An 18,674-nucleotide genomic window follows, 5' to 3' on the forward strand; every position below is an offset into this window, starting at 1 on the left:
CGCGACGGCTGTCACCAGAAAGACCACCGACCACTTCCTCCGCGCGGTTCGGGGACCAATGGACAGAAAACCCGCGGAGCCGCTCTGGGGGGGAATTGTGACCGAGGACAGGGGGGGCTTTCAGGACGACAAAAAGAAAAGAGACGAAGTTAATTAAGTCCGCATCCCTCGGTCCAGCTCCTCTAATTGGTGCCTTCAAGCCCGTGAGCAGCGGCTGCGACCGGGGAGCGGGTGTGCGTCTTGCCCGGATGGATGGGTGAGCGCGGACAGCTGCGTCCAGCTGCAGCCAGCTGTCAAAGTTAGCAGGGATTAGACCGGAAGACGGCGGATCTGGCCTTCAAATTAAAACAGTATACGCATGCACTATAGTAAATAGTACCTTGAGTATTTCCATTTTGTACCAACTGATGTTTCTACTCCACTACAACACAGAGGGGAATATTGTACTTTTTAGTCCACTACACGTGTTTGACAGCTTTATGGAGGCCTAGTTTCTTTGCAGATTAAGATGATAAAAAAACATAGGTTTCTAAAATATGATGCATTGTGATTATGGGTTAAACTACCCCGTATGAAGCAGTTCAACTGAGCGGCACCTTTACCGACCCCAACATGAAAGTACCGTGCGTAATACTGATTCTGCATCAGGAGACATAAATATTAGACATAAAAGCCGGTTGTCAGCAAGGGTTTTATTTTTAAATGCGTAACAGGAAGTCTTGTATTTCGGTTGGACTGACTTGACAAGAGGACCAGGTCCTACAGTCGGTGCGTAAAGTTGAAGGCTGCGCAATTGTCATTCAAAATGGCACTAATTGTTGAGTATGATTCAGCAAAGAACACTCAGAATGTAGCCTATCTGCAGAAAAATATCTCTATACATTAATGTGCCAATCCATGCATATATACATCGCCTTAAAATGCCAAATGATTGCACATTTCTTTTCATAAATAAAGGCTTATGGAAGTTCTTCTAGGCGGAATACATTACAGGCCAACATTACCACACAATTTAGTCATGCATTCCCTTTAAAAAAAATAAAGGTTTTAGAAGCAGATCCATTCATTCGTCTTAGCCCATCAAACATATTAGGATAAGACAGAAAATGTATTTATTTGAAGTCTTTTTTGGACATCATGCAGTCCAAACAAACATAAAGGTTAAACTGGTCCGGTTTACAGCAGCAGCTATAAGTACATGGCCGAATATTTGAGTCAGACCATGAGGGGTCTTTTCAAAGTCAGAACCAATGGCTGGAGGCAGGTTCACTATGGTGACATCAAATGACCAACAGCATTGGTCACTTCACACACACACACACACACACACACACAGACACACAGACACACAGACACAGACAGAGGGGGAGCAGGAAAAGCAGACAGGGGGCAAAGCAGATAATATATGCAGGAAATGGACCAGAGATGTCTGACGACTGTCGACACCTTCCGCTCTGAGCCCCCCAGCTGCAGGGACATATTTGATGTCTTGTTTCACGAGGTGGAGAGCCACAGGCCTTGAATTTCGATTCCAACAAATTAAAATTCCGGCTGTGCACAGGCAATCATTACTCTATTGCATACAGATTTGTCTTAAACGCCTCTTTAGTCTCTTTTATTTCCGTTGAGGCCGCTGCGCACTTGTTCTAACCATGTGGGCTTAAGAGCACATCATCTGAATAAGACTATTATTAATGCCTTTCAATGGTTATTTCAAGTTGAGACAGTAAAAAGAGCCGTTGCTCATTGGAAATAAAAGCGTCTATTGATTTTGTCCTCAAGCTCCAAAATGTCCCCCGAAGGTACTGAAATACTTCAAAACTGCAGGTTGGGAACTAAGCACCTGGAATTGGAGCACAGGTCCCACATCCACAACACAGGCTTTTAAGCTCAAGGCGAAGTGGAGAAATCTTCAGAGGCTGGAGACAAGGCTTAGCTGAAGCCCAGCGGTCACACTGCAGAAGCCCCCCCCCCCCCCCCCCAAGCAATTTCAATTTGTGCTCAGCTCAGCTTTGACTCCCCAGAACATGGCTCCAGCAGGGCTGCTCGTGTCTGAAGGTGAGACAGTGCACGAGAAGTCATGAGAGCTGGGTCAAAAATGAAATTGATGTTGAAACTGAGAATGCACCACTCTCGGCAAAGCTGGGAATGTTCTCATATTTAAATCTTTCAACTGCAGCAGCTCACTGATATGACAATGCAGTAATCATCTGCAAAACAAAACCCTAAAAATAAGTATGCAGAAAGGCATACAGAGAACATTATGCTCCCCGACTCTGCTACATGACTGCAGAAATGACCTTTACTCGGGATTAGTACAGTGAACTGTACCTTTAGGCTATGGTGAGCCCTGCACGACACACTGTCCACATTATGCACTGCAGCTGCTGAGATTAACCTGCCCTGCAGCGCTGCCATGCTTCTCATCACGCTGCATGTTAGTGGACTGCTGTGTCATACACACGAACCGTACGGTAAATGAGTCAGTCCATCATTAGCTGCCTTCAGACTGTTTCTGATCAGGTAAGAACTGAAACATGAAGGCTGTTTTCTGAGTGCTTCTGTTTAATTACGTAGAGGGAAATCTAAGCAGGGGACAAGAAGTATGGTGGCTTTCAGAGCTCAAAGCACTTAAGAAAACACGTGCAAATAGACAAAACACAGGCTATCGAGTTCAATATCTAACAATGAACTGTATTTCATAAACTGATCATATGGCTTTTACGTTAAATCTTAATCTGCAAAGTAACTAGCTATACCGTGATTAGCAAAACATGCTGTAAAATGTCACTGGGTGTTTGTGTTAATCTGTGTGGGAAACCTTCACTGAGCCACAACAATGAGAACTTGCAACATCAGCTCCTGTCTCAACATGTGACCCTAATCCCCGGTGAAGGGCACTGAAGACACCTCCGCCCTCGAAAGCACAGAGCGAATGTCTTCCTCCATATAGCATTTTGACAGTGAAGTCCCGTCAGATGTTAGCATAGCTGTACCTGTCCACCTCAGGCTAACCGTTCATGACCATGCCTTAGTTCTCCGCCACTATATTTCTCATCCAACCAATTTACATACTGAAAAAGCACGATTGAATATGCTTCACCATCATTAACTGGACCAAGAATATGTAAATAATAAAACGACGAGTGCGTTTTGTCTACTTCATCCATGTGTTCTCATCCTGGTGACCTCAAAGTGCCTTGTGGTTCTAGCTCCTTCCATGGTTTGAAAATAGAAGAAAAACATTAAAATCAACATGAGTCTAAATGTTGGGTTTATGATCATCTACGAACCTGAAAACGACAGCAAAGGCCAGATCCAGCTCACCTGGCTTATTTTTCGGTAAACTGTAGTCAACTGAGATCTGCCCCGATCAGAATAACGACAGTTGATTTGACTTGTAAGATGAATGGGTTACCACACCAGGAGATACCAGAAATCCATACCAATGAAAAATCTCAAAATCAGATATGTATGTCAAGGACTGTGACCTTAAGCGGTGTAAACAAACATGGGGCTATGGCCGAAAGAGCAAGAGAGAGGCATGCGTTCGCTGTGTGTGTGTGTGTGTGTGTGTGTGTGTGCTTGTGTGTGTATGCTTGTGTGTGGTGACACTGATGCAGCGCTGCGAGCCGAGGGGATTCAACCTTTTGCAAGTGGCAAAGGCAGACATGATGAAGTCATGTTGACAGTGTGTAACCTGCGGCCAGGCATCTTTTTAACACGATTTTTTTTTATGCTAATCCCAAGGCCAGTTTATCAAATACACCAGTTCAAAAGCAGGAGGTGGAGTAAAGGAGGGGGGGGCAAGAAGTTTACAGCCATGCTAGCATCACATAGGTGCAGCGGTGCTTTGAGCTAAATGCTAACATTTAGCACACTTTATTCTGGTTTGGATATGTTGTCTTCTCTTTCTCCTCTATTTCCCTCCTTCCCGTTTTTTGTAAATGTATCTGTAAAGCAGTGTTTTGACAAGTGCTATATAAATAAAGTTTTGCTCTTGTTGTAATGTGGGCGGTTTATGTTTCTGGACGACATCCATGTATTTCTCAGGTCTTGGAGCCCAACGCTGCCCCTGTTTTATCTACTGCGCGCACGTGGAGGCGTGACTAGGGCGGGGCTTTGGCCGATGGCGTCATCTTATCAGGAAGAAACGCACCAGTTTACAGCAAGCGGAGAGAAGCGGGGGTGAGTACGTTAACTCTAAACAAGTAGTAATATCGCTGTAGGTACTAACAGAAGCTGAAATGTTTAATATAAGCTATTACTTTACCCAAATGTGCGTGTATGTTAGCCTGCGTCGTCCTGTGTGTCGAGGAGAGGAACTTTATTCGGAGGTAAAGTTTCCACGAGTTCAGTCAAGGACAACAAGCAAGGTGGCTTCAATCGCTTTTCTGTTTTGAAGAGAATATCAATATAGATTTCTGGGCAATTTAAAGTTTTATCGCTAACAGGTCAGCTTTAATACATAACACGACATTACCTGAAACGGTTTCTGAATAGTCGCGGCTTTCTGGTGAATTCGGCATATAGCAGGGTGATTAACAAAGCAGCAATTTTATAAAATGTACTTTTTTTTTTTGCTATTTCCACTGCTAATGATGACCGCGTTAGAGTGTGTGAGTTCGGAATGAAGATTTGCATGAATGTCAGAAATCTATATTATGACTAATTTTCTGCTGGATAGACACGTTACAGAGTTGCTGCTGTCTTCTGGGTGCGTAATATCCATATATACTATTATTGGATGGCCACTCGTTGCTTTGACAATGCAGAGGTACGGATCTAGGACATGTTAATTGAGACACAGAGATAATGGGAATCCTACTTCTGTGTTCTAAAAAAGAGCAGACAAATGGCAGATAGACACAAACCTAACCTCACTGTCCTAAAACTGCATGTTAAACACGTCTTCTTTTTTTTTTCTTTTTTCTATTAATTACTTTTATTTTAGGTCCCATGCTGGATGAAGACGCAAGTCTCTTCGGTATAGACTTAACAATCAGTGTCTGTAAGTAAATAACGAGTAAATATCAACAACATCTTAATGTCTGATTAAAGATTCTTTGCTTTTTAGTCTCCTTTCTGTTTCTTTACTGTACATTTTAGGAGCTAGTTGAGGTCATATGGATGTAAATAAACATAAACCAAAAAACAATGAGCATGTCTTCTCTCTTTAGATTTGTCATTCTCATCATGCCTGATGAGATGTCGAGGCCTTTAATCCGAGGCAGAGGTGAAGGAGGAGGCTCCAGACATCTTGAAGCCTCCATGTCTGAATCGGGCACTCCGGTCATTGGCATTCTGGGTACTGGCGACCTGTCCCGCTCACTGGCAAGAAGGCTGGTGGCCTCCGGCTACCAAGTGGTGGTGGGGAGTCGAAACCCCAAACGCTCTGCGGCTCTGTTCCCTGAAGAGGCCGAGGTGACACACACAGTGATACTGACACTCACATTCACACTCACCATGTAATTGGTGCTTTTGTTTCTCCCCCTATGGTGATAATTATGTATCTACTGACTTTATCCACCAGGCATAATAACAGTTGTTATTATCCTGAATAGATGCATAACAGATAATCTTAGTTAAAGATCAGAGGCAATTGTGGTATGGGAACAGAAGAATTCTGAATAATTCTCTCTATCAGATGTCCAATATTTTACTGGCAGTGCATTTTGTAGACAGCATCTGCCTATATGGGAATATGAGATATTCTAATTCATATACAAAAAAGAGCTGCATGTTTTCTGAGGCAGTTTTCTGATGACAGAGTCACAACAGAGCTAAATTGTTCTTGTAATTGACATTATAATGAACACAATTTTCTATTCACATAAAATATTAATGTATGAAGAGCTAATATTTGCAATTCTAATACATTGTCTATCATTTGGTCTGACATTTTGCAAAATTCATTTTCCTGCCGAGAGTTAGATGAAAAGATTGATACCATTCTCACGTCTGTACGCTAAATATGAAGACTGGAAGCAGGGAAAACCGCTAGCCTGGCTCTCTTACAATTCTTTACTATTCTATTCTATATCTATACTTTACTCTATTACTATGTTTTGGCCGGACATAGCTACTCTTCTTTAACTCCTGATTTGGAGTAAATGGAGATCTTCGTCTTCCAGGTGACGTCCCAGATGGAGGCAGCCAGCCAGGCAGACCTGGTTTTTGTCGCTGTGTACCCTGAGCACCACTCCACGCTGGTGGAGCTGAAGCCGACGCTAGCTGGAAAGACACTGGTGGATGTTAGCAATGGTTTGAGGATCAACCGAGACGGGCCTTCGAATGCCGAACAGCTGGCTGACCTGTTTCCAGAGAGCTCTGTCGTCAAAGGGTTTAACACCATATCAGCCTGGGCGCTCCAGATGGGACCTCGGGATGGAAGCAGGCAGGTAGGATACATCAGCTGCCCTTTGTAGTTTAGATTAATGGAGGTCCAGTGATAATTGGACATGTATTTGGTGAAAAAGGAGGATGGAGGAGTCCAGATTTAAAAGTTTCTAAAAAAAAGTTATCTTTTTTTCTCCAGGTTTTCCTGTGCAGTGACAGCAACAAGGCCAAGAGATCAGTGATGCAGCTCTGCCGTAGAATGGGCTTCGTCCCCATCGATATGGGCCTCCTCTCCTCTTCTCTGGAGATCGAAAACCTCCCCCTCTATCTATTTCCCTCCTGGCGCATCCCAGTCCTGTGCACCCTGTGCCTGTTCATCTTCTTCTACCTGTACAACTTCCTCCGTGACGTCCTACAGCCCTACGTGACAGCAGGGAAGAGTGTTTTCTACAAAATGCCCATCGAGACTGTTAATGTCACTCTCCCCTCCGTGGCCTTGGTGATGTTAGCGCTGGTCTACCTGCCTGGTTTGTGCGCCGCTTTCCTCCAGCTGTGGCGGGGCACCAAGTACAACCGCTTCCCTAAATGGCTGGACCGGTGGCTAACCACGAGGAAGCAGTTTGGGCTGTGTAGCTTCCTGTGTGCTGTTCTGCATGCCATCTACAGTCTGTGTCTTCCCATGAGGAAGTCTGCCCGCTACAAACTGCTCAACATGGCTTTTAAACAGGTGAGAGAAACAGGCAGAGGAGGGACCGTCTCAGTATGTAGTGTATGCTAAATGGACACATTGAGGATTTTGGTGTGTCGTCCAGGTGCAGGCGGACTCGTGGGACGACAGCGAGGTGTGGAGGATGGAGCTGTACCTTTCGGTGGGCATCATGGCCCTCGGGCTGCTCTCCCTGCTGGCTGTCACCTCGCTGCCCTCAGTGGCCAACACTGTCAACTGGAGGGAGTTCAGCTTCATACAGGTACACGCAAACACAAGCACACATACATGCAGCGATGTACTAGTTACATAGAAAATAAAGAAAAGTAGAATTGAATGTTTCCTCCTTAAGTGCATTTTTTTCCTATAAATATAAATACAAGAGGATTTATTTCTTGGATACGGGACAGGTAGGATTAATACAGAATGATGGCCAAAGATTGACACACAGTCGTGACACATAAACGTACAGACAGACTTGCTTACAAACAGGCATCATGCTAATGTGCAGACAGATGCATGCTATGTCCCCTACACGGTCTTGCAGTCACACACATACAGACTTGGTTTGCGCTCCTGCAGCTGCCCCAGATTTGGCGTTAAACTTGGGCTGTGACAAAGCCATCAGGAGTGTTGTGACTCAGTACACAGACACACACACTTCCTCCTCTCCTCTCCTCCGCGACTTCCCCCGTCGTGGCCTCCATTTCTCCAGGACTCGCGGTTCTTTCATCTTTCCGTCAAACTAATCCGGTGGCCGACAGATTAGTCATGTGCCGACAGCCGGCGCGTTGAAAGGCGACTTTCAGCCCAGCACATCTAGACCTGCTGCCCGCAGCTGCGGGACAGTGTGTTCATGTGTGTCGGGTATTATCTGTACGTGCCTGTGCGTCGATGAGGTAGTGTGTGCATCCTTGTTTATGTGTATAGAAATATCTGTGTGTGTATTGTTTGTGAGAGAGAGAGAGAGAGAGAGAGAGAGAGATGTACTTTGCAAAATGGTCATTGAAATAAATTACATTTATTGCTAATGTAAATGAATACCTACCCCTCCCCCAAGTTATGGTACAAGAGGCCTATAAGAGGTTACTGGTCGTCATTATTTGTGACATGAGGTCCCAGTTGCAGTCTTGACAAGAATCCTCGTAGTCAGTTATGTCTTGCTGAGCTCTTTGTGACACCAGAGAACATAATAAGGTTCATGTGCTGCATGACCTGCTGCCACTCACCACACTTTGATTTCCCCATGTGGGTCCGTGTAACGATGATGATGCAGGATGACATCACCACCTGTCTGATCAATTAATGACCTGTCAGTCCAAATGACTTCATGTTCACAGCTCCTGGTCTGTATGTAAGAAGAAGAACGCGAAGTGCAAGGCCACACTGTGTTACAGTTATAGCAACATTACATAAAATGCCACGTATATTGCCGTCATATGACAAGTTTAACTTTACAGAAATGGCAAAAATGTGGAGTGGATTAGTCTTAAGTAATGCTCTAATCTCAGACCTGCAGAGCAAATCGGCAAATTAAGTGTTCCAGGTTCACGTTGATATGGGATAAGGCTGGCTATTTGCTATATTTTGGTTTTGTTCAACAGCTTCCACGAATAGACCAAAACCAACAATACTTTCCGAATTCCCCAGCCTGTCTGTGGCCCTCAGCCCCAAGCCCATTTAGCTCTACTGAAGACATAGATCTTTAGAAATGGGTCACAAATATAAAGCTTCATTGAAAAAAGGCGAAATAGTTTTCCAGTTTGTTAGTTAACAAACGGGGAAATAGTGCATTTGTTGGGGACTATTTTCAACAGCGGAATAATACAGGAGTGGATATATATATATATATATATACCTACTTTAAATACCACAAGACTTTTTTTCTGCATAGATGGACACACTCTCCACTACTGATGATAGACCTTTTTCACGTCAAAGCAGGAAAAGCACAGGCATGCTCTTGTCAAGTGGAAGTAATTATGATCCACTCTACCCAGTTAGTGTGTGAATGAGGTAAAACGAGGCTATTTTTAACCCCTGGCCCCTACCCGAGTCAACCTTGGGAAGTTTTTGTAATTAGTGGGCCCTGAAGGAACAGTTTATGGCTCACACACACACACACACGTGCATACACTAGTGGGGTTCATTCAGGTCACGAGTGGTAGGTCAGTGTGTTTCCTCAGGGTCTGCATTAGCCTGTAACATAATGAGCTAATGTAGTGGACTGGCTGGACTGCTATGAACTGAAGAGGAGTCTATTTTTCTTAAACAATGTGGGTCATAAATATTTAGAGGACCGGACGATTGTCATGGCACATTCCTGATTCCAACCTGTGACACCCTTCTTTCACCACCTGCAGTCCTCAGTCGGTTACTGTGCCTTGTCCATGGCCACCCTCCACACAATCCTCTTTGGCTGGGGCCGCGCCTTTGACCTGGCCCAGTACCGCTTCCACCTGCCTCCCACCTTCATACTGGTCCTGATTCTCCCCCTCACGGTTCTGCTGGGCCGCCTGGCTCTCTTCACGCCCTGCGTGGCCCGGCGGCTCGGCCAAATCCGCCGCGGCTGGGAGAAGAGCCGACACATCCGCTTCACCCTGCCGGACGAGGACTGCCGCAACGGGCTGGAGGATGTCAGTAACGTGTGAGGATCCAGACAATAAGGTGTAAAAGTAGAGCTCTTGTGTGCACTCATGAATATAAACTCAACCACACTCACACAGAAGATAAATGATTTATACATCGCTATGGCCCGCTGAGAGATTTCAGGTGTATGAGTTTCTTTTCGACAAATTAGCTGGCAATTCCATACAGGTATTTGACCAGTAGAGCCGTCAACCGTATTGCACTATACATGCTCAATAATGAGTATTTAGTTGGTCCTTATGCTTTTTATTTTAATTTATTGTTGAGTTGTTGAAGAACAACATTACCTTCCGCTTTCATTCATGTAAAACAGTCACTGTTACACTTGTAATGAACCTGCTGAAGGCTTTTGGAACAGAAGCAGTACAACTGAATTTTGCATAAGTTCATAAATGAGTCTTTACCAAAGATTTCTCCTCTGATCATCAGACGTAGTCTTAGTCTCCCTCTTTGCTTATGCATTCCTGTCATTTAAAGGTTTTGAAGCTTTCGTTTATGCAGCGCCGGTTTTTGTCAGCCAGCCCTTCGTCCTGTTTTGTTCACATGCTAAAATGAAGCTGACATGGTGACATGGTCAGTGTTTCATGTAGTTTTGACATTTTATTTTGCAAAGGCTTTGAAAATCCAATGTGCTGTCATCGTCATTCAAACTGTTAGGGACTGTATGGAAATTATTGGAGTGGGGAGGGGGTTGAACTGTATATTTCGCGATTTAAAAAGAGAGACCCTCATTGGCAGCATTATTAATATTTTCTTTTGACTGAAGAAAACTGTCTCCCCCTAATGTGTCCGATTGATACACCATAATTAAACTATTTTGATCAAGGGAAGGCTGAATTAGAATATGAATACAGGGAAAGAAAAAAAGTCAGACTAGATTCCCTTCAACAAAAATACTAATTACAGTATCCTGTTTCTGACCCCCCCTCCTCCCTAATCATATTTGTACAGTCCTCATGTGTTTAGAAACCCAAAGTTTTTTCATTGTTACAATTTTTTTAGTGCTGTACCCGCTGATAAGTGATCAGTACACAGCGGCTGTTACAGAACTTCTTGTATTGAAAAACAGTTTGCTGCTGTTGTGTGATTTCAGCAATTTATTATACGAGTTTGTTTTTTGTGTTCTTGCCAAAGGTGATTCTGTTACATGAAAAATAGACGTTTTCTGAATCTAAATTAAGATGTCATCGTAGTGTTCTGAAATGTAAAGATTTTTAGAGTAAAGGCAGGAATGTAAAGATCTCAAACAGAGATTTCTAGAACACAGAATAAAGCTTTTTTTTTTTTTCCATCATTGTACTTATGTCTTTAATACAGTGGTTTGTTGATGTGGGGCTCATTGAATTGTCCAAATGTATTCATCAGCCTCATGTGAGGACTTCTGAAATCAAACATAACTATCTTTATTATTGAAAGAAAATCAAATCAAAGGTCAATCTAATCTCAGGCCGACTCAAAGTGTTCGACAGCAATGAATCCATGTGATCATTAAATGTGTGGATGCTGCCATCTTGTGGTGGTAAAAAAGGATTCACACACCCTTTTTAAAATTGTCAAAAACCCTTCTTGCCAGATGTGTAAAAGAGGCTTTAAGTTAGAATATCTGTTTTGCAGTGTAACTGGAAACCCCCAGTGTTACCTGTCCACTGCATCTCCTTTAACTTGTGACAGAATCTTCAACCCAAATGAACTAACATGAGTATGATTATTGTGGAATACAAGTGGCAATTATCAAACACTTTAACCTCAAGATCCAAGATATAATGTGTAACAAAACATACAAAACTAAAGTTGTCATATCAACCTTATTGCCATTCATTTAAGAATTGTAGAACTGAGTAACACACCTGCTGTCGTCGCGGACAGTGAAAGAAACTACCTCCCACGCTATTTTCCACAACGAATCCCAACAGCAGCAAACAACATTACTGCGGGACGAGTCGGACGAGTACTGGGGAGTTTAGTTCAGAAGCAGCAAGGTGTGCCTGCGTCTCACAGCCGTCATGACTGTAAGTACTATCTCTTCTGAACTTCAGCCTTTCCTGAAATGTTACATGAAAGAATTGTGGTGTGTAGTTACACTGCAGGTCTGTTGACTTAACCAGATGCACAGGGACTGTAATGAAGTTGTCACAGAGCAGAAATGGCTCTGTTAAGATACATGTGTAATGGAAACGTAACGCAGCAATAAGTCTGATCATTAAACTAAAGAACAAAACAATTAGTGCCACATTTTGTGAAGTATAACTAAGGCTGTTGTTAAGACTTTTTAACAATGTGACAGAGATTTCTGTGTCAGCTCGTATTTGCTCTCATCCCACCAGGAGACCTTTGAAAAAGCAGTAAAGGAGGCGACTGTACTCAAAAAACGACCAAACTATGACGAAATTGGTGAACTATATGGTCTGTATAAGCAAGTCATAGTTGGCAATATTAATATAGGTGAGTCACTGCAGTGCAACCTCTTCGTAAAGGCTTTTTAACATTGTAGAATTCATATGGAGACACTAAAAAAGACTGGAACTTTACCGGTACATGCAGTAGGGTAGGGCTGAGAAACAATGCGGTCTGACAGGTTGTGTCACTCTGTGAATGATGCTAAAACTGATTCGCTTACAAAGCTGTTAATGTTCTTTTTGCAGTCTTATGGAAGAAACATTGTGTGCATATGACAAAAGTACTACTGTACTATTACTATAATATTCACATGTAGGATTTTAAAGCCCCTGAAAACTTTCAGAAAGTGCCAGATCTTCAGTGTTTCTCTGTAACATCAAATGACCAAATCTGTTCCATCGCTCATAGTCAGCGGTGGAATGTAACTAAGTACTGTACTTGTGTACACATTTGAGGTTCTTGTACTTGTACCATTTTATGCTACTCCACTAAGTTTCAGTGATAAATATTGTAGTTTTTACTCCACTACATTTTTTGACAGCTTTAGTTGTGAGTTACTTAGCTCCACCATGGCCTAATACAAAAGTAAACAGCTGCTTACATATGAATGCATCAGTAATAATAATCATAATAATAATAATATAATATGTACTAGCCAGGATTTTAAAAATACTGAGGTCACGAGTAAATGGTTTTATGTTTTTAATGACTTGTATTTTATCTATCAAGGTAAAGGGTTCAATTATTTTGTGTTGTATGTTTTTACTTTACGACAACTTTTATTTCCCAGCGTTAAGGTCTAAATGTGCTGTATCAAGTGTTTGTTGTTTGGCTTGACAGTTTGTATCAGAACTAATGACTAAAAATACTTATTTTGCCTGTTGCAAAGCCCAGTTAGTGATGGTTGCTTTCACATCCACAGAGCGTCCAGGGATATTTGACCTCGCTGGACGAGGAAAATGGGATGCGTGGAATTCAAGGAAAGGTAAGATTTATAGAACTTAAATACAAAAAATCAACTAAGGACAGTTACATGAATGACTATATGTAAACCGTAAAACTGGTGTGTCTAAAAAATGTGGTTTTAGGGAAGATTATTCTTCAACAAAGCCAAATTTGAAGCTGGTTCTGTCAGATTTTTACCTTTACATGGATGAACAAGAGTTTTTCCTGCAAAAACCAAGTTTGCTTTTTTTCCGTTTCTAAACCAACAGGTGTAGCCAAAGATGAAGCAATGGCCCTCTACGTTGATGTGGTGGAGAGGCTTAAGGCAAAATATGGATTGGAATCCGTTTCTCACGAATGATGCTGTATTTTCAGTGCCAAGTCTCCCATTTTCTTCTCAATAAAATCTACAAATTGGAGGACATCATTCACAACTGATTTTTTTTTAATACCGGTAGCTTTAATTGGTATTGGTTTTAATGGATCTTGCTAGATTCCTTCTGTCCTTTGCCAAAGTTTAAATATCTTGACATCAATAAACTTTTTATCTGTGACATTTGAACATGAACCAATCACTGCCACATTCATTTTGAGACATTAGTATACATTCTACAAACAAGTAAGCCTGGCAACTTCCTAACCTGGCCTCTACAGTGCATTTTACATCCTTATGCCATCGAACAAATCCAATAGTAGTAGTAGTAGTGGCTGTCCGCTCTAAGCCAGGATCCATTATGTATCGACGAGGAGAGTGAGGAAATGGGCTGATCCCAACTTGAATCACATCTCCACAGTGTCAGCGGGGAGTCCACTGGCTGTTGGGCTGCCAGGAGAGCAGGGCAGCAGGGAGACCTGTGTGTGAGGAGACCCGCTGTGGCTGATGGAGCCGTGATGCCGCCTGGGCTGCCTGGGGAGGTGCTGAGTCAGCCTCCACCTCCTCCACCTCCTCTGAAACTCATGCTGCACCTGGAAATGCACGCATCATAGATCCCCAATTTGCTCCGCACTTCCAAACTTAACTTTGGAGCGATAAGTTAAGGCTCTAATTGGCGAACCGGTTCTTACCTCTCCGTTCATGAAGCAGTAGAGCACAGCGACCACAAAGCCCTTCGAGATGTTAAGAGAGAAAAGGCAGTGTCATTTTATTTGTCATTATTGGATGTTCTGTGTCTCTCATACATACACCTAATTTACCTGTGTGGATGACAGCGCCAGCTCTGCAAAGGTCCATATCTTAAACACCGAGCTGCTGACTTCAACGGGCAAGAAAACAAACAGGATGAAATGCAGACCAAACAGAGCCACCAGAAAAAATGTGGATTTGATGAGCTTCCTGGTGAAAGAAAAAGGAAAGTAGTTTTACCAGCTGTCCCAATGCTTTTTTCATACATCAGATATACAGTGTGACAATACCACAGTGTGGTCACTACTCACTTATACTGGCCGAATTCATTCCTCTGTGCATCTGGCATCCTGAGTTTGCTGACCAGTATCCTCAAAATGCCCAAGAAAAAGATGAGATTCACCTGAAATGATTAAAACGTGTGAACACTGTTGTTGTTATTTTGTAATGCAAATAGTTGGGAAATAAGCCGATTTGATTTCTTGGCAAGAACTAGATGAGAAGATTGACACCACTTGCATATTTGTACGCTAAATATGAAGCTAGCACCAGCAGCCGGTTAGCTTAGCGTTGCATAAAGACTGAAAACAGGGAAATGGTTAGATTGGTTCTGTCCAAAGGTAAAATCATCTGCCTACCAGCCCCAAAGCTCATTAATTAATACGTTATATCTTGTTTGTTTAAACCGAACAAAAACGACTAATTATGGAAAATAATCCGGTCTGAGCTTTAGGGTTGATGGAAAGCTTTTCGTCTTTTGACAAAGCCAGGCTAGCTGTTTCCCCCTGCTTCCAGTCTTTATGCTAAGCTAAGCTACCCAGCTGCTGGCTGGAGCATCACATTCAATGAACAAACAAACATGAGAGTGGTATCAATCTTCTCATCTAACTCTTGGCAAGAAGGTGCATAGGTGTATTTTTTTGAAATCATGTTTTAAAAAAGAATGACATTTCGGTAAAAGAGAAAACGTTTTTTACAGATATAGTCAGAAGAACTGGCACTCGGAGTATCCACCAAATCCATTCATGTCTCCTCGTCTCCCAACAGCTTTGGTAATGAAATAAGAAATCATTTTAAAATCATAAACTTTGCTGATCTCATAACTATATGAATGAGTGAAACAGATGTTTAACCCCCTTACCCTTCGTCTTCATAAAGATACTTGGCACACCCCCAGGAGACAATAACAACCAATGGTAAACCTGCGTGATGAAATGAATCTTGGTTAAATCTAAAAAGGCACAGAGTGAGTATTTGCTATATTTGAGCTGTGGATATGTGTTTGAGTGCAAAGCAAAGGGAATGGGGAAAGGTGCGCTTGGTTTTTGTTAACACGCCTCCCTACCCCAGCTTAGGACGATGTACCAGGCGAGGTGTTTCTTAAGGGAGAAGAAGGAGCGGCTCACCAGGGTGAACAGGAAGTGACCCTCCACCAGCAGCCAGCTGTAGTTTGCCAGGATGGAGTAGTTGGAAAACATCAGCACCACCTTACATGGCACCTGTCGCACAGGGAAGAAGGTGTGTTAATCAGACACTCCTATGTCAAAAACCTTTCTGAAGGAAGTCAAAAAGTAGCTTTTTGTTGATTCCTAATGAAGTTAACCAGCACCTTCTTGTGGCACAACATACTTTTTACTGCATCAAACATTCAGCTAACTCGGGAAGATTTTTCTGCTTTTACGTAGAAGCATATTTCCCAAACACATCATTGTGTTGTTGTCATTAAGAGAACACCCATCCAGCCTCCCTCTACATCTTCTTTCTGGGTCGTAGGTGAGACCATGACTGCTTTAGTTCACCAGCTGGGTCTTTTTCACAAGGAGCAAATGTACAATGTTTATATGTAGCAGATTAAAGTGAGTCTCTGAGTATCAGCTGCTCATGTCAAAGTGGAAGAGGTTGACAAGAAAGCGTCTATCCATCCATACCGGGTAGTCGTCACAGTGATAGAGCTCTTCATTAGTAAACAGCAGAGAGTCTCTGATGAAGATGAAGATGGCTCTCAGGATGAAGGAGATAAATAGCTGGATGTGAATGTAGTTTCTGGTACAGTGCAGCTTTCTGAGGAAATATTCACAGGTTACGGTTGTTGCATAATTCTTCAGTTTTATGGGCAGGTTCAACCATAATTCCATCTACATCCGTGATAGGTAATGCATTTCACAAAAGGAGAGAGAAAAGGATAAGAAAGAATGTTTCTCACCTAAACAGACAGAATATGGTGATGGCGATGGTGAGGGAGATGAGAGAGAGAGTGTATCCGGCTGTGTACATGGTCTTCACGTAGGAGAAATACAAATGGGAATCTGAGGGCTGAACAAGGGGAAGAGAGCATCACTTTATCACCTCCAAAACAGTACGATTTGACACTATAGCTAACTCTAACAAACGTTGAAACAGCCTGTTTTAGTTGATGCTAAGTTGCAGACAGCATTTTCCAGGATCTTGAGCATTTAAGACAGAAACTTAGCCTGAAGTGAGTGCAGTCCATTGGGCACAGAGACAGCACATATTATATTATATTATATTATTGTAATAAATAATATAATATAAGTGTCTTGGGTAACATAACTTCTACTTGACTTCTGCTTTATATTTGATAAACTACACATGCTGCATGCATATTGGTTACCACTGACCACTTCTCCAAAAAAGTGGAGTGTCTCATTGAAAGTGTAGCCACATGCATCCTCATGTGGGACGAGCGGGTCCGTCCAGCCATCGGCAGTGCAGTTGCGATGCACTTTACCTGCAAAATACCAATAAAGTCCTACATCTGTTACTGTTCTCTGAGCGTGCATTTGAGCCAAAAATAAATATATCCGGGGAAATGATGAGGATGTTTGTCCTTTGGATTTATTGGACAGTAAAAAGCTGCAAAACTATTACTTTCTCTCTTCTGGCGCTTCAATAAACCTCTGGTCCTTCAGATAAATGATTATGAAATCTGTCATCTTCACCTCCCAACGTAAATGTAGCACTCCAATGTGTTACCCGGTGTCTCTATGTACACAAGCATTTTATGTTTGCATACATAATGGCCTTCTGTTTGTAAATGTGTGTGCATGTGTAGTATCTCACCTTCTGAACTGAAAAACTCTGGACATGGTTGAGAGACAGTCTCCCCAAGAGAAGCAGGTGGCCAGCAGTTCAGGTAATCCCACATTCCCTTACAGTGTACGCTGATGTTGTTTTCTTAAGAGATGGAGCAGAAATTGTACCTTTTTATTTATCTTATTTGGTGGGATTCAATACAAAACGGTCAATAACAAATAGAAACTATGCATTTGATTTGATGTTTTAATTGCAGGATAAACACTGCAAAACCACCAGGTGGATTAATCTTGATCTTCAATATAAAGTGCATTCTGATTCTGATTCTTTGTGCCTGTGGATCTCAGAGTGCATTATGTTATGTGACCACTAGGTGTCACTAAAACATTGCATCAAATCTGTGGGTTAAAAAGACTTCAAAGATTTCATTCATTTCAGAGATCACTAACATTTTTTTCAATGGAAATTTTCACCGAGCAACAATCTTGATTTATTCAATATATTTTTTAGTATGAGTATAAGATAACACAACAGGTCTAAAATACACAATATAGAAACTGTATTAACTCACCTGTTGCTTTGTGTGACTTTAAAAGCAGCAGGTCTTTCTTGCATCTTTCCTCCTCTTTCACAAGAGTAACATGAGGATGACACCCCGATGCCGATTTCACCTGTAAGTAAGGACACAATAATGCACTTGTTCCTTAAGATTTTTTCATAGAGTCAAATCAAACGTGCATATTGTTTTATCACCTGGGGTAACAGTAGCACTCCAATAAGTCCAGCTTTTTTCATTGTGTCAGACAGGTTCCTTGTTTTCATCAAGATAGGTGCCTACGTCCAAACCTCAAGCCGCATATCTGATAAGAATGAAAAGCAAGCATCCTGCCATGCAGCCCATATATGAGGTCTGAAAATCAAACATAGGCCTGACTGTCGATAATTATGCATAGTGTTCTTCAGGACAATCTGATAAGAGATTATCAAGGTAGCTATAATACAATTGAAACTTCCTTTCAGGACTATCAAAATAATGTCTTTATTCACGGGCACACGTAAAATCATTATATATATTAGTATAATTTGTAACAGAGCTAATGTAAATGAAAGTGTTAATTCACATAATATGTTTTCACTGTATATATTCAAATGAATAATAGCAAGCAATATACACCACAGTATGTTTGTCGTCTAGGCTTTTATTTTGAAAGTGGAATGACTAGCTTCTGGTTTTATTTTAGTACGTTTGACGCAGTTTAATGGCGCTAACAGCCAACAAATCGTATTCACCCACAGGATGTTGGTCCCGCCCCTTCAGAGCACGAGCGTCGCTATGGCAACAACAGTGTTTGATAGTGGGGTCCTTTCCATCAACAGCAAGAGACGGTGTCTAAACGAAGTGCTACTGGTACGAAAATAGATGGAATATGGCTGTTTTAGCTGAATAACTAAATGCAACCC

General features: G+C 42.2%; 3 protein-coding genes across 4 annotated transcripts; 2 read left to right on the plus strand and 1 right to left on the minus strand.

Moving 5' to 3' along the window:
• The first annotated feature begins 4,169 nt into the window (after positions 1-4,169).
• On the plus strand, positions 4,170-10,985 carry LOC139306609 (metalloreductase STEAP3-like). The gene is made up of 7 exons (XM_070930510.1): positions 4,170-4,188; positions 4,955-5,011; positions 5,181-5,424; positions 6,135-6,401; positions 6,539-7,066; positions 7,152-7,307; positions 9,409-10,985. Exons 3-7 carry the CDS (start codon positions 5,197-5,199, stop codon positions 9,694-9,696), a joined length of 1,467 nt encoding a protein of 488 aa, XP_070786611.1. The 5' UTR covers positions 4,170-4,188; positions 4,955-5,011; positions 5,181-5,196; the 3' UTR covers positions 9,697-10,985.
• A 562-nt stretch (positions 10,986-11,547) lies between these two features.
• LOC139306773 (acyl-CoA-binding protein-like) lies at positions 11,548-13,463 on the plus strand. 2 transcript variants are annotated; one of them, XM_070930726.1, is made up of 4 exons: positions 11,548-11,703; positions 12,019-12,097; positions 13,014-13,076; positions 13,306-13,463. In XM_070930726.1, exons 1-4 carry the CDS (start codon positions 11,698-11,700, stop codon positions 13,395-13,397), a joined length of 240 nt encoding a protein of 79 aa, XP_070786827.1. In that variant the 5' UTR covers positions 11,548-11,697; the 3' UTR covers positions 13,398-13,463. The 2 variants fall into 2 exon arrangements, with proteins under 2 accessions (XP_070786827.1, XP_070786826.1); XM_070930725.1 differs by having other exon boundaries at positions 11,549-11,703; positions 12,019-12,136.
• A 331-nt stretch (positions 13,464-13,794) lies between these two features.
• Positions 13,795-18,035, minus strand: sctr (secretin receptor). Its single transcript, XM_070930757.1, has 13 exons — positions 17,967-18,035; positions 17,785-17,884; positions 17,241-17,354; positions 16,802-16,908; positions 16,363-16,472; positions 16,088-16,220; positions 15,505-15,658; positions 15,301-15,361; positions 15,137-15,206; positions 14,471-14,562; positions 14,231-14,369; positions 14,102-14,143; positions 13,795-14,002 (listed from the first exon to the last, which is right to left on the minus strand). Exons 1-13 carry the CDS (start codon positions 18,033-18,035, stop codon positions 13,817-13,819), a joined length of 1,377 nt encoding a protein of 458 aa, XP_070786858.1. The 3' UTR covers positions 13,795-13,816.
• Positions 18,036-18,674: the final 639 nt, after the last annotated feature.

The sequence above is a fragment of the Enoplosus armatus genome, chromosome 24, assembly GCF_043641665.1.
Source record: "Enoplosus armatus isolate fEnoArm2 chromosome 24, fEnoArm2.hap1, whole genome shotgun sequence".
Lineage (NCBI taxonomy): Eukaryota > Metazoa > Chordata > Actinopteri > Centrarchiformes > Enoplosidae > Enoplosus > Enoplosus armatus.

Coding starts and splice junctions, on each gene's coding strand:
- LOC139306609 (XM_070930510.1), top strand. CDS start 5,197: ATGCCTGATGAGATGTCGAGGCCTTTAATCCGAGGCAGAGGTGAAGGA. Junction 5,425..6,134: donor TGTTCCCTGAAGAGGCCGAG/GTGACACACACA, acceptor TTCGTCTTCCAG/GTGACGTCCCAGATGGAGGC. Junction 7,067..7,151: donor TCAACATGGCTTTTAAACAG/GTGAGAGAAACA, acceptor TGTGTCGTCCAG/GTGCAGGCGGACTCGTGGGA.
- LOC139306773 (XM_070930725.1), top strand. Junction 12,137..13,013: donor AGTTGGCAATATTAATATAG/GTGAGTCACTGC, acceptor TCACATCCACAG/AGCGTCCAGGGATATTTGAC. Junction 13,077..13,305: donor TGCGTGGAATTCAAGGAAAG/GTAAGATTTATA, acceptor CTAAACCAACAG/GTGTAGCCAAAGATGAAGCA.
- sctr (XM_070930757.1), bottom strand. CDS start 18,035: ATGAAAACAAGGAACCTGTCTGACACAATGAAAAAAGCTGGACTTATT. Junction 16,909..17,240: donor AGAGTTTTTCAGTTCAGAAG/GTGAGATACTAC, acceptor GGTATTTTGCAG/GTAAAGTGCATCGCAACTGC. Junction 14,563..15,136: donor CAGTTCTTCTGACTATATCT/GTAAAAAACGTT, acceptor TAATCATTTCAG/GTGAATCTCATCTTTTTCTT.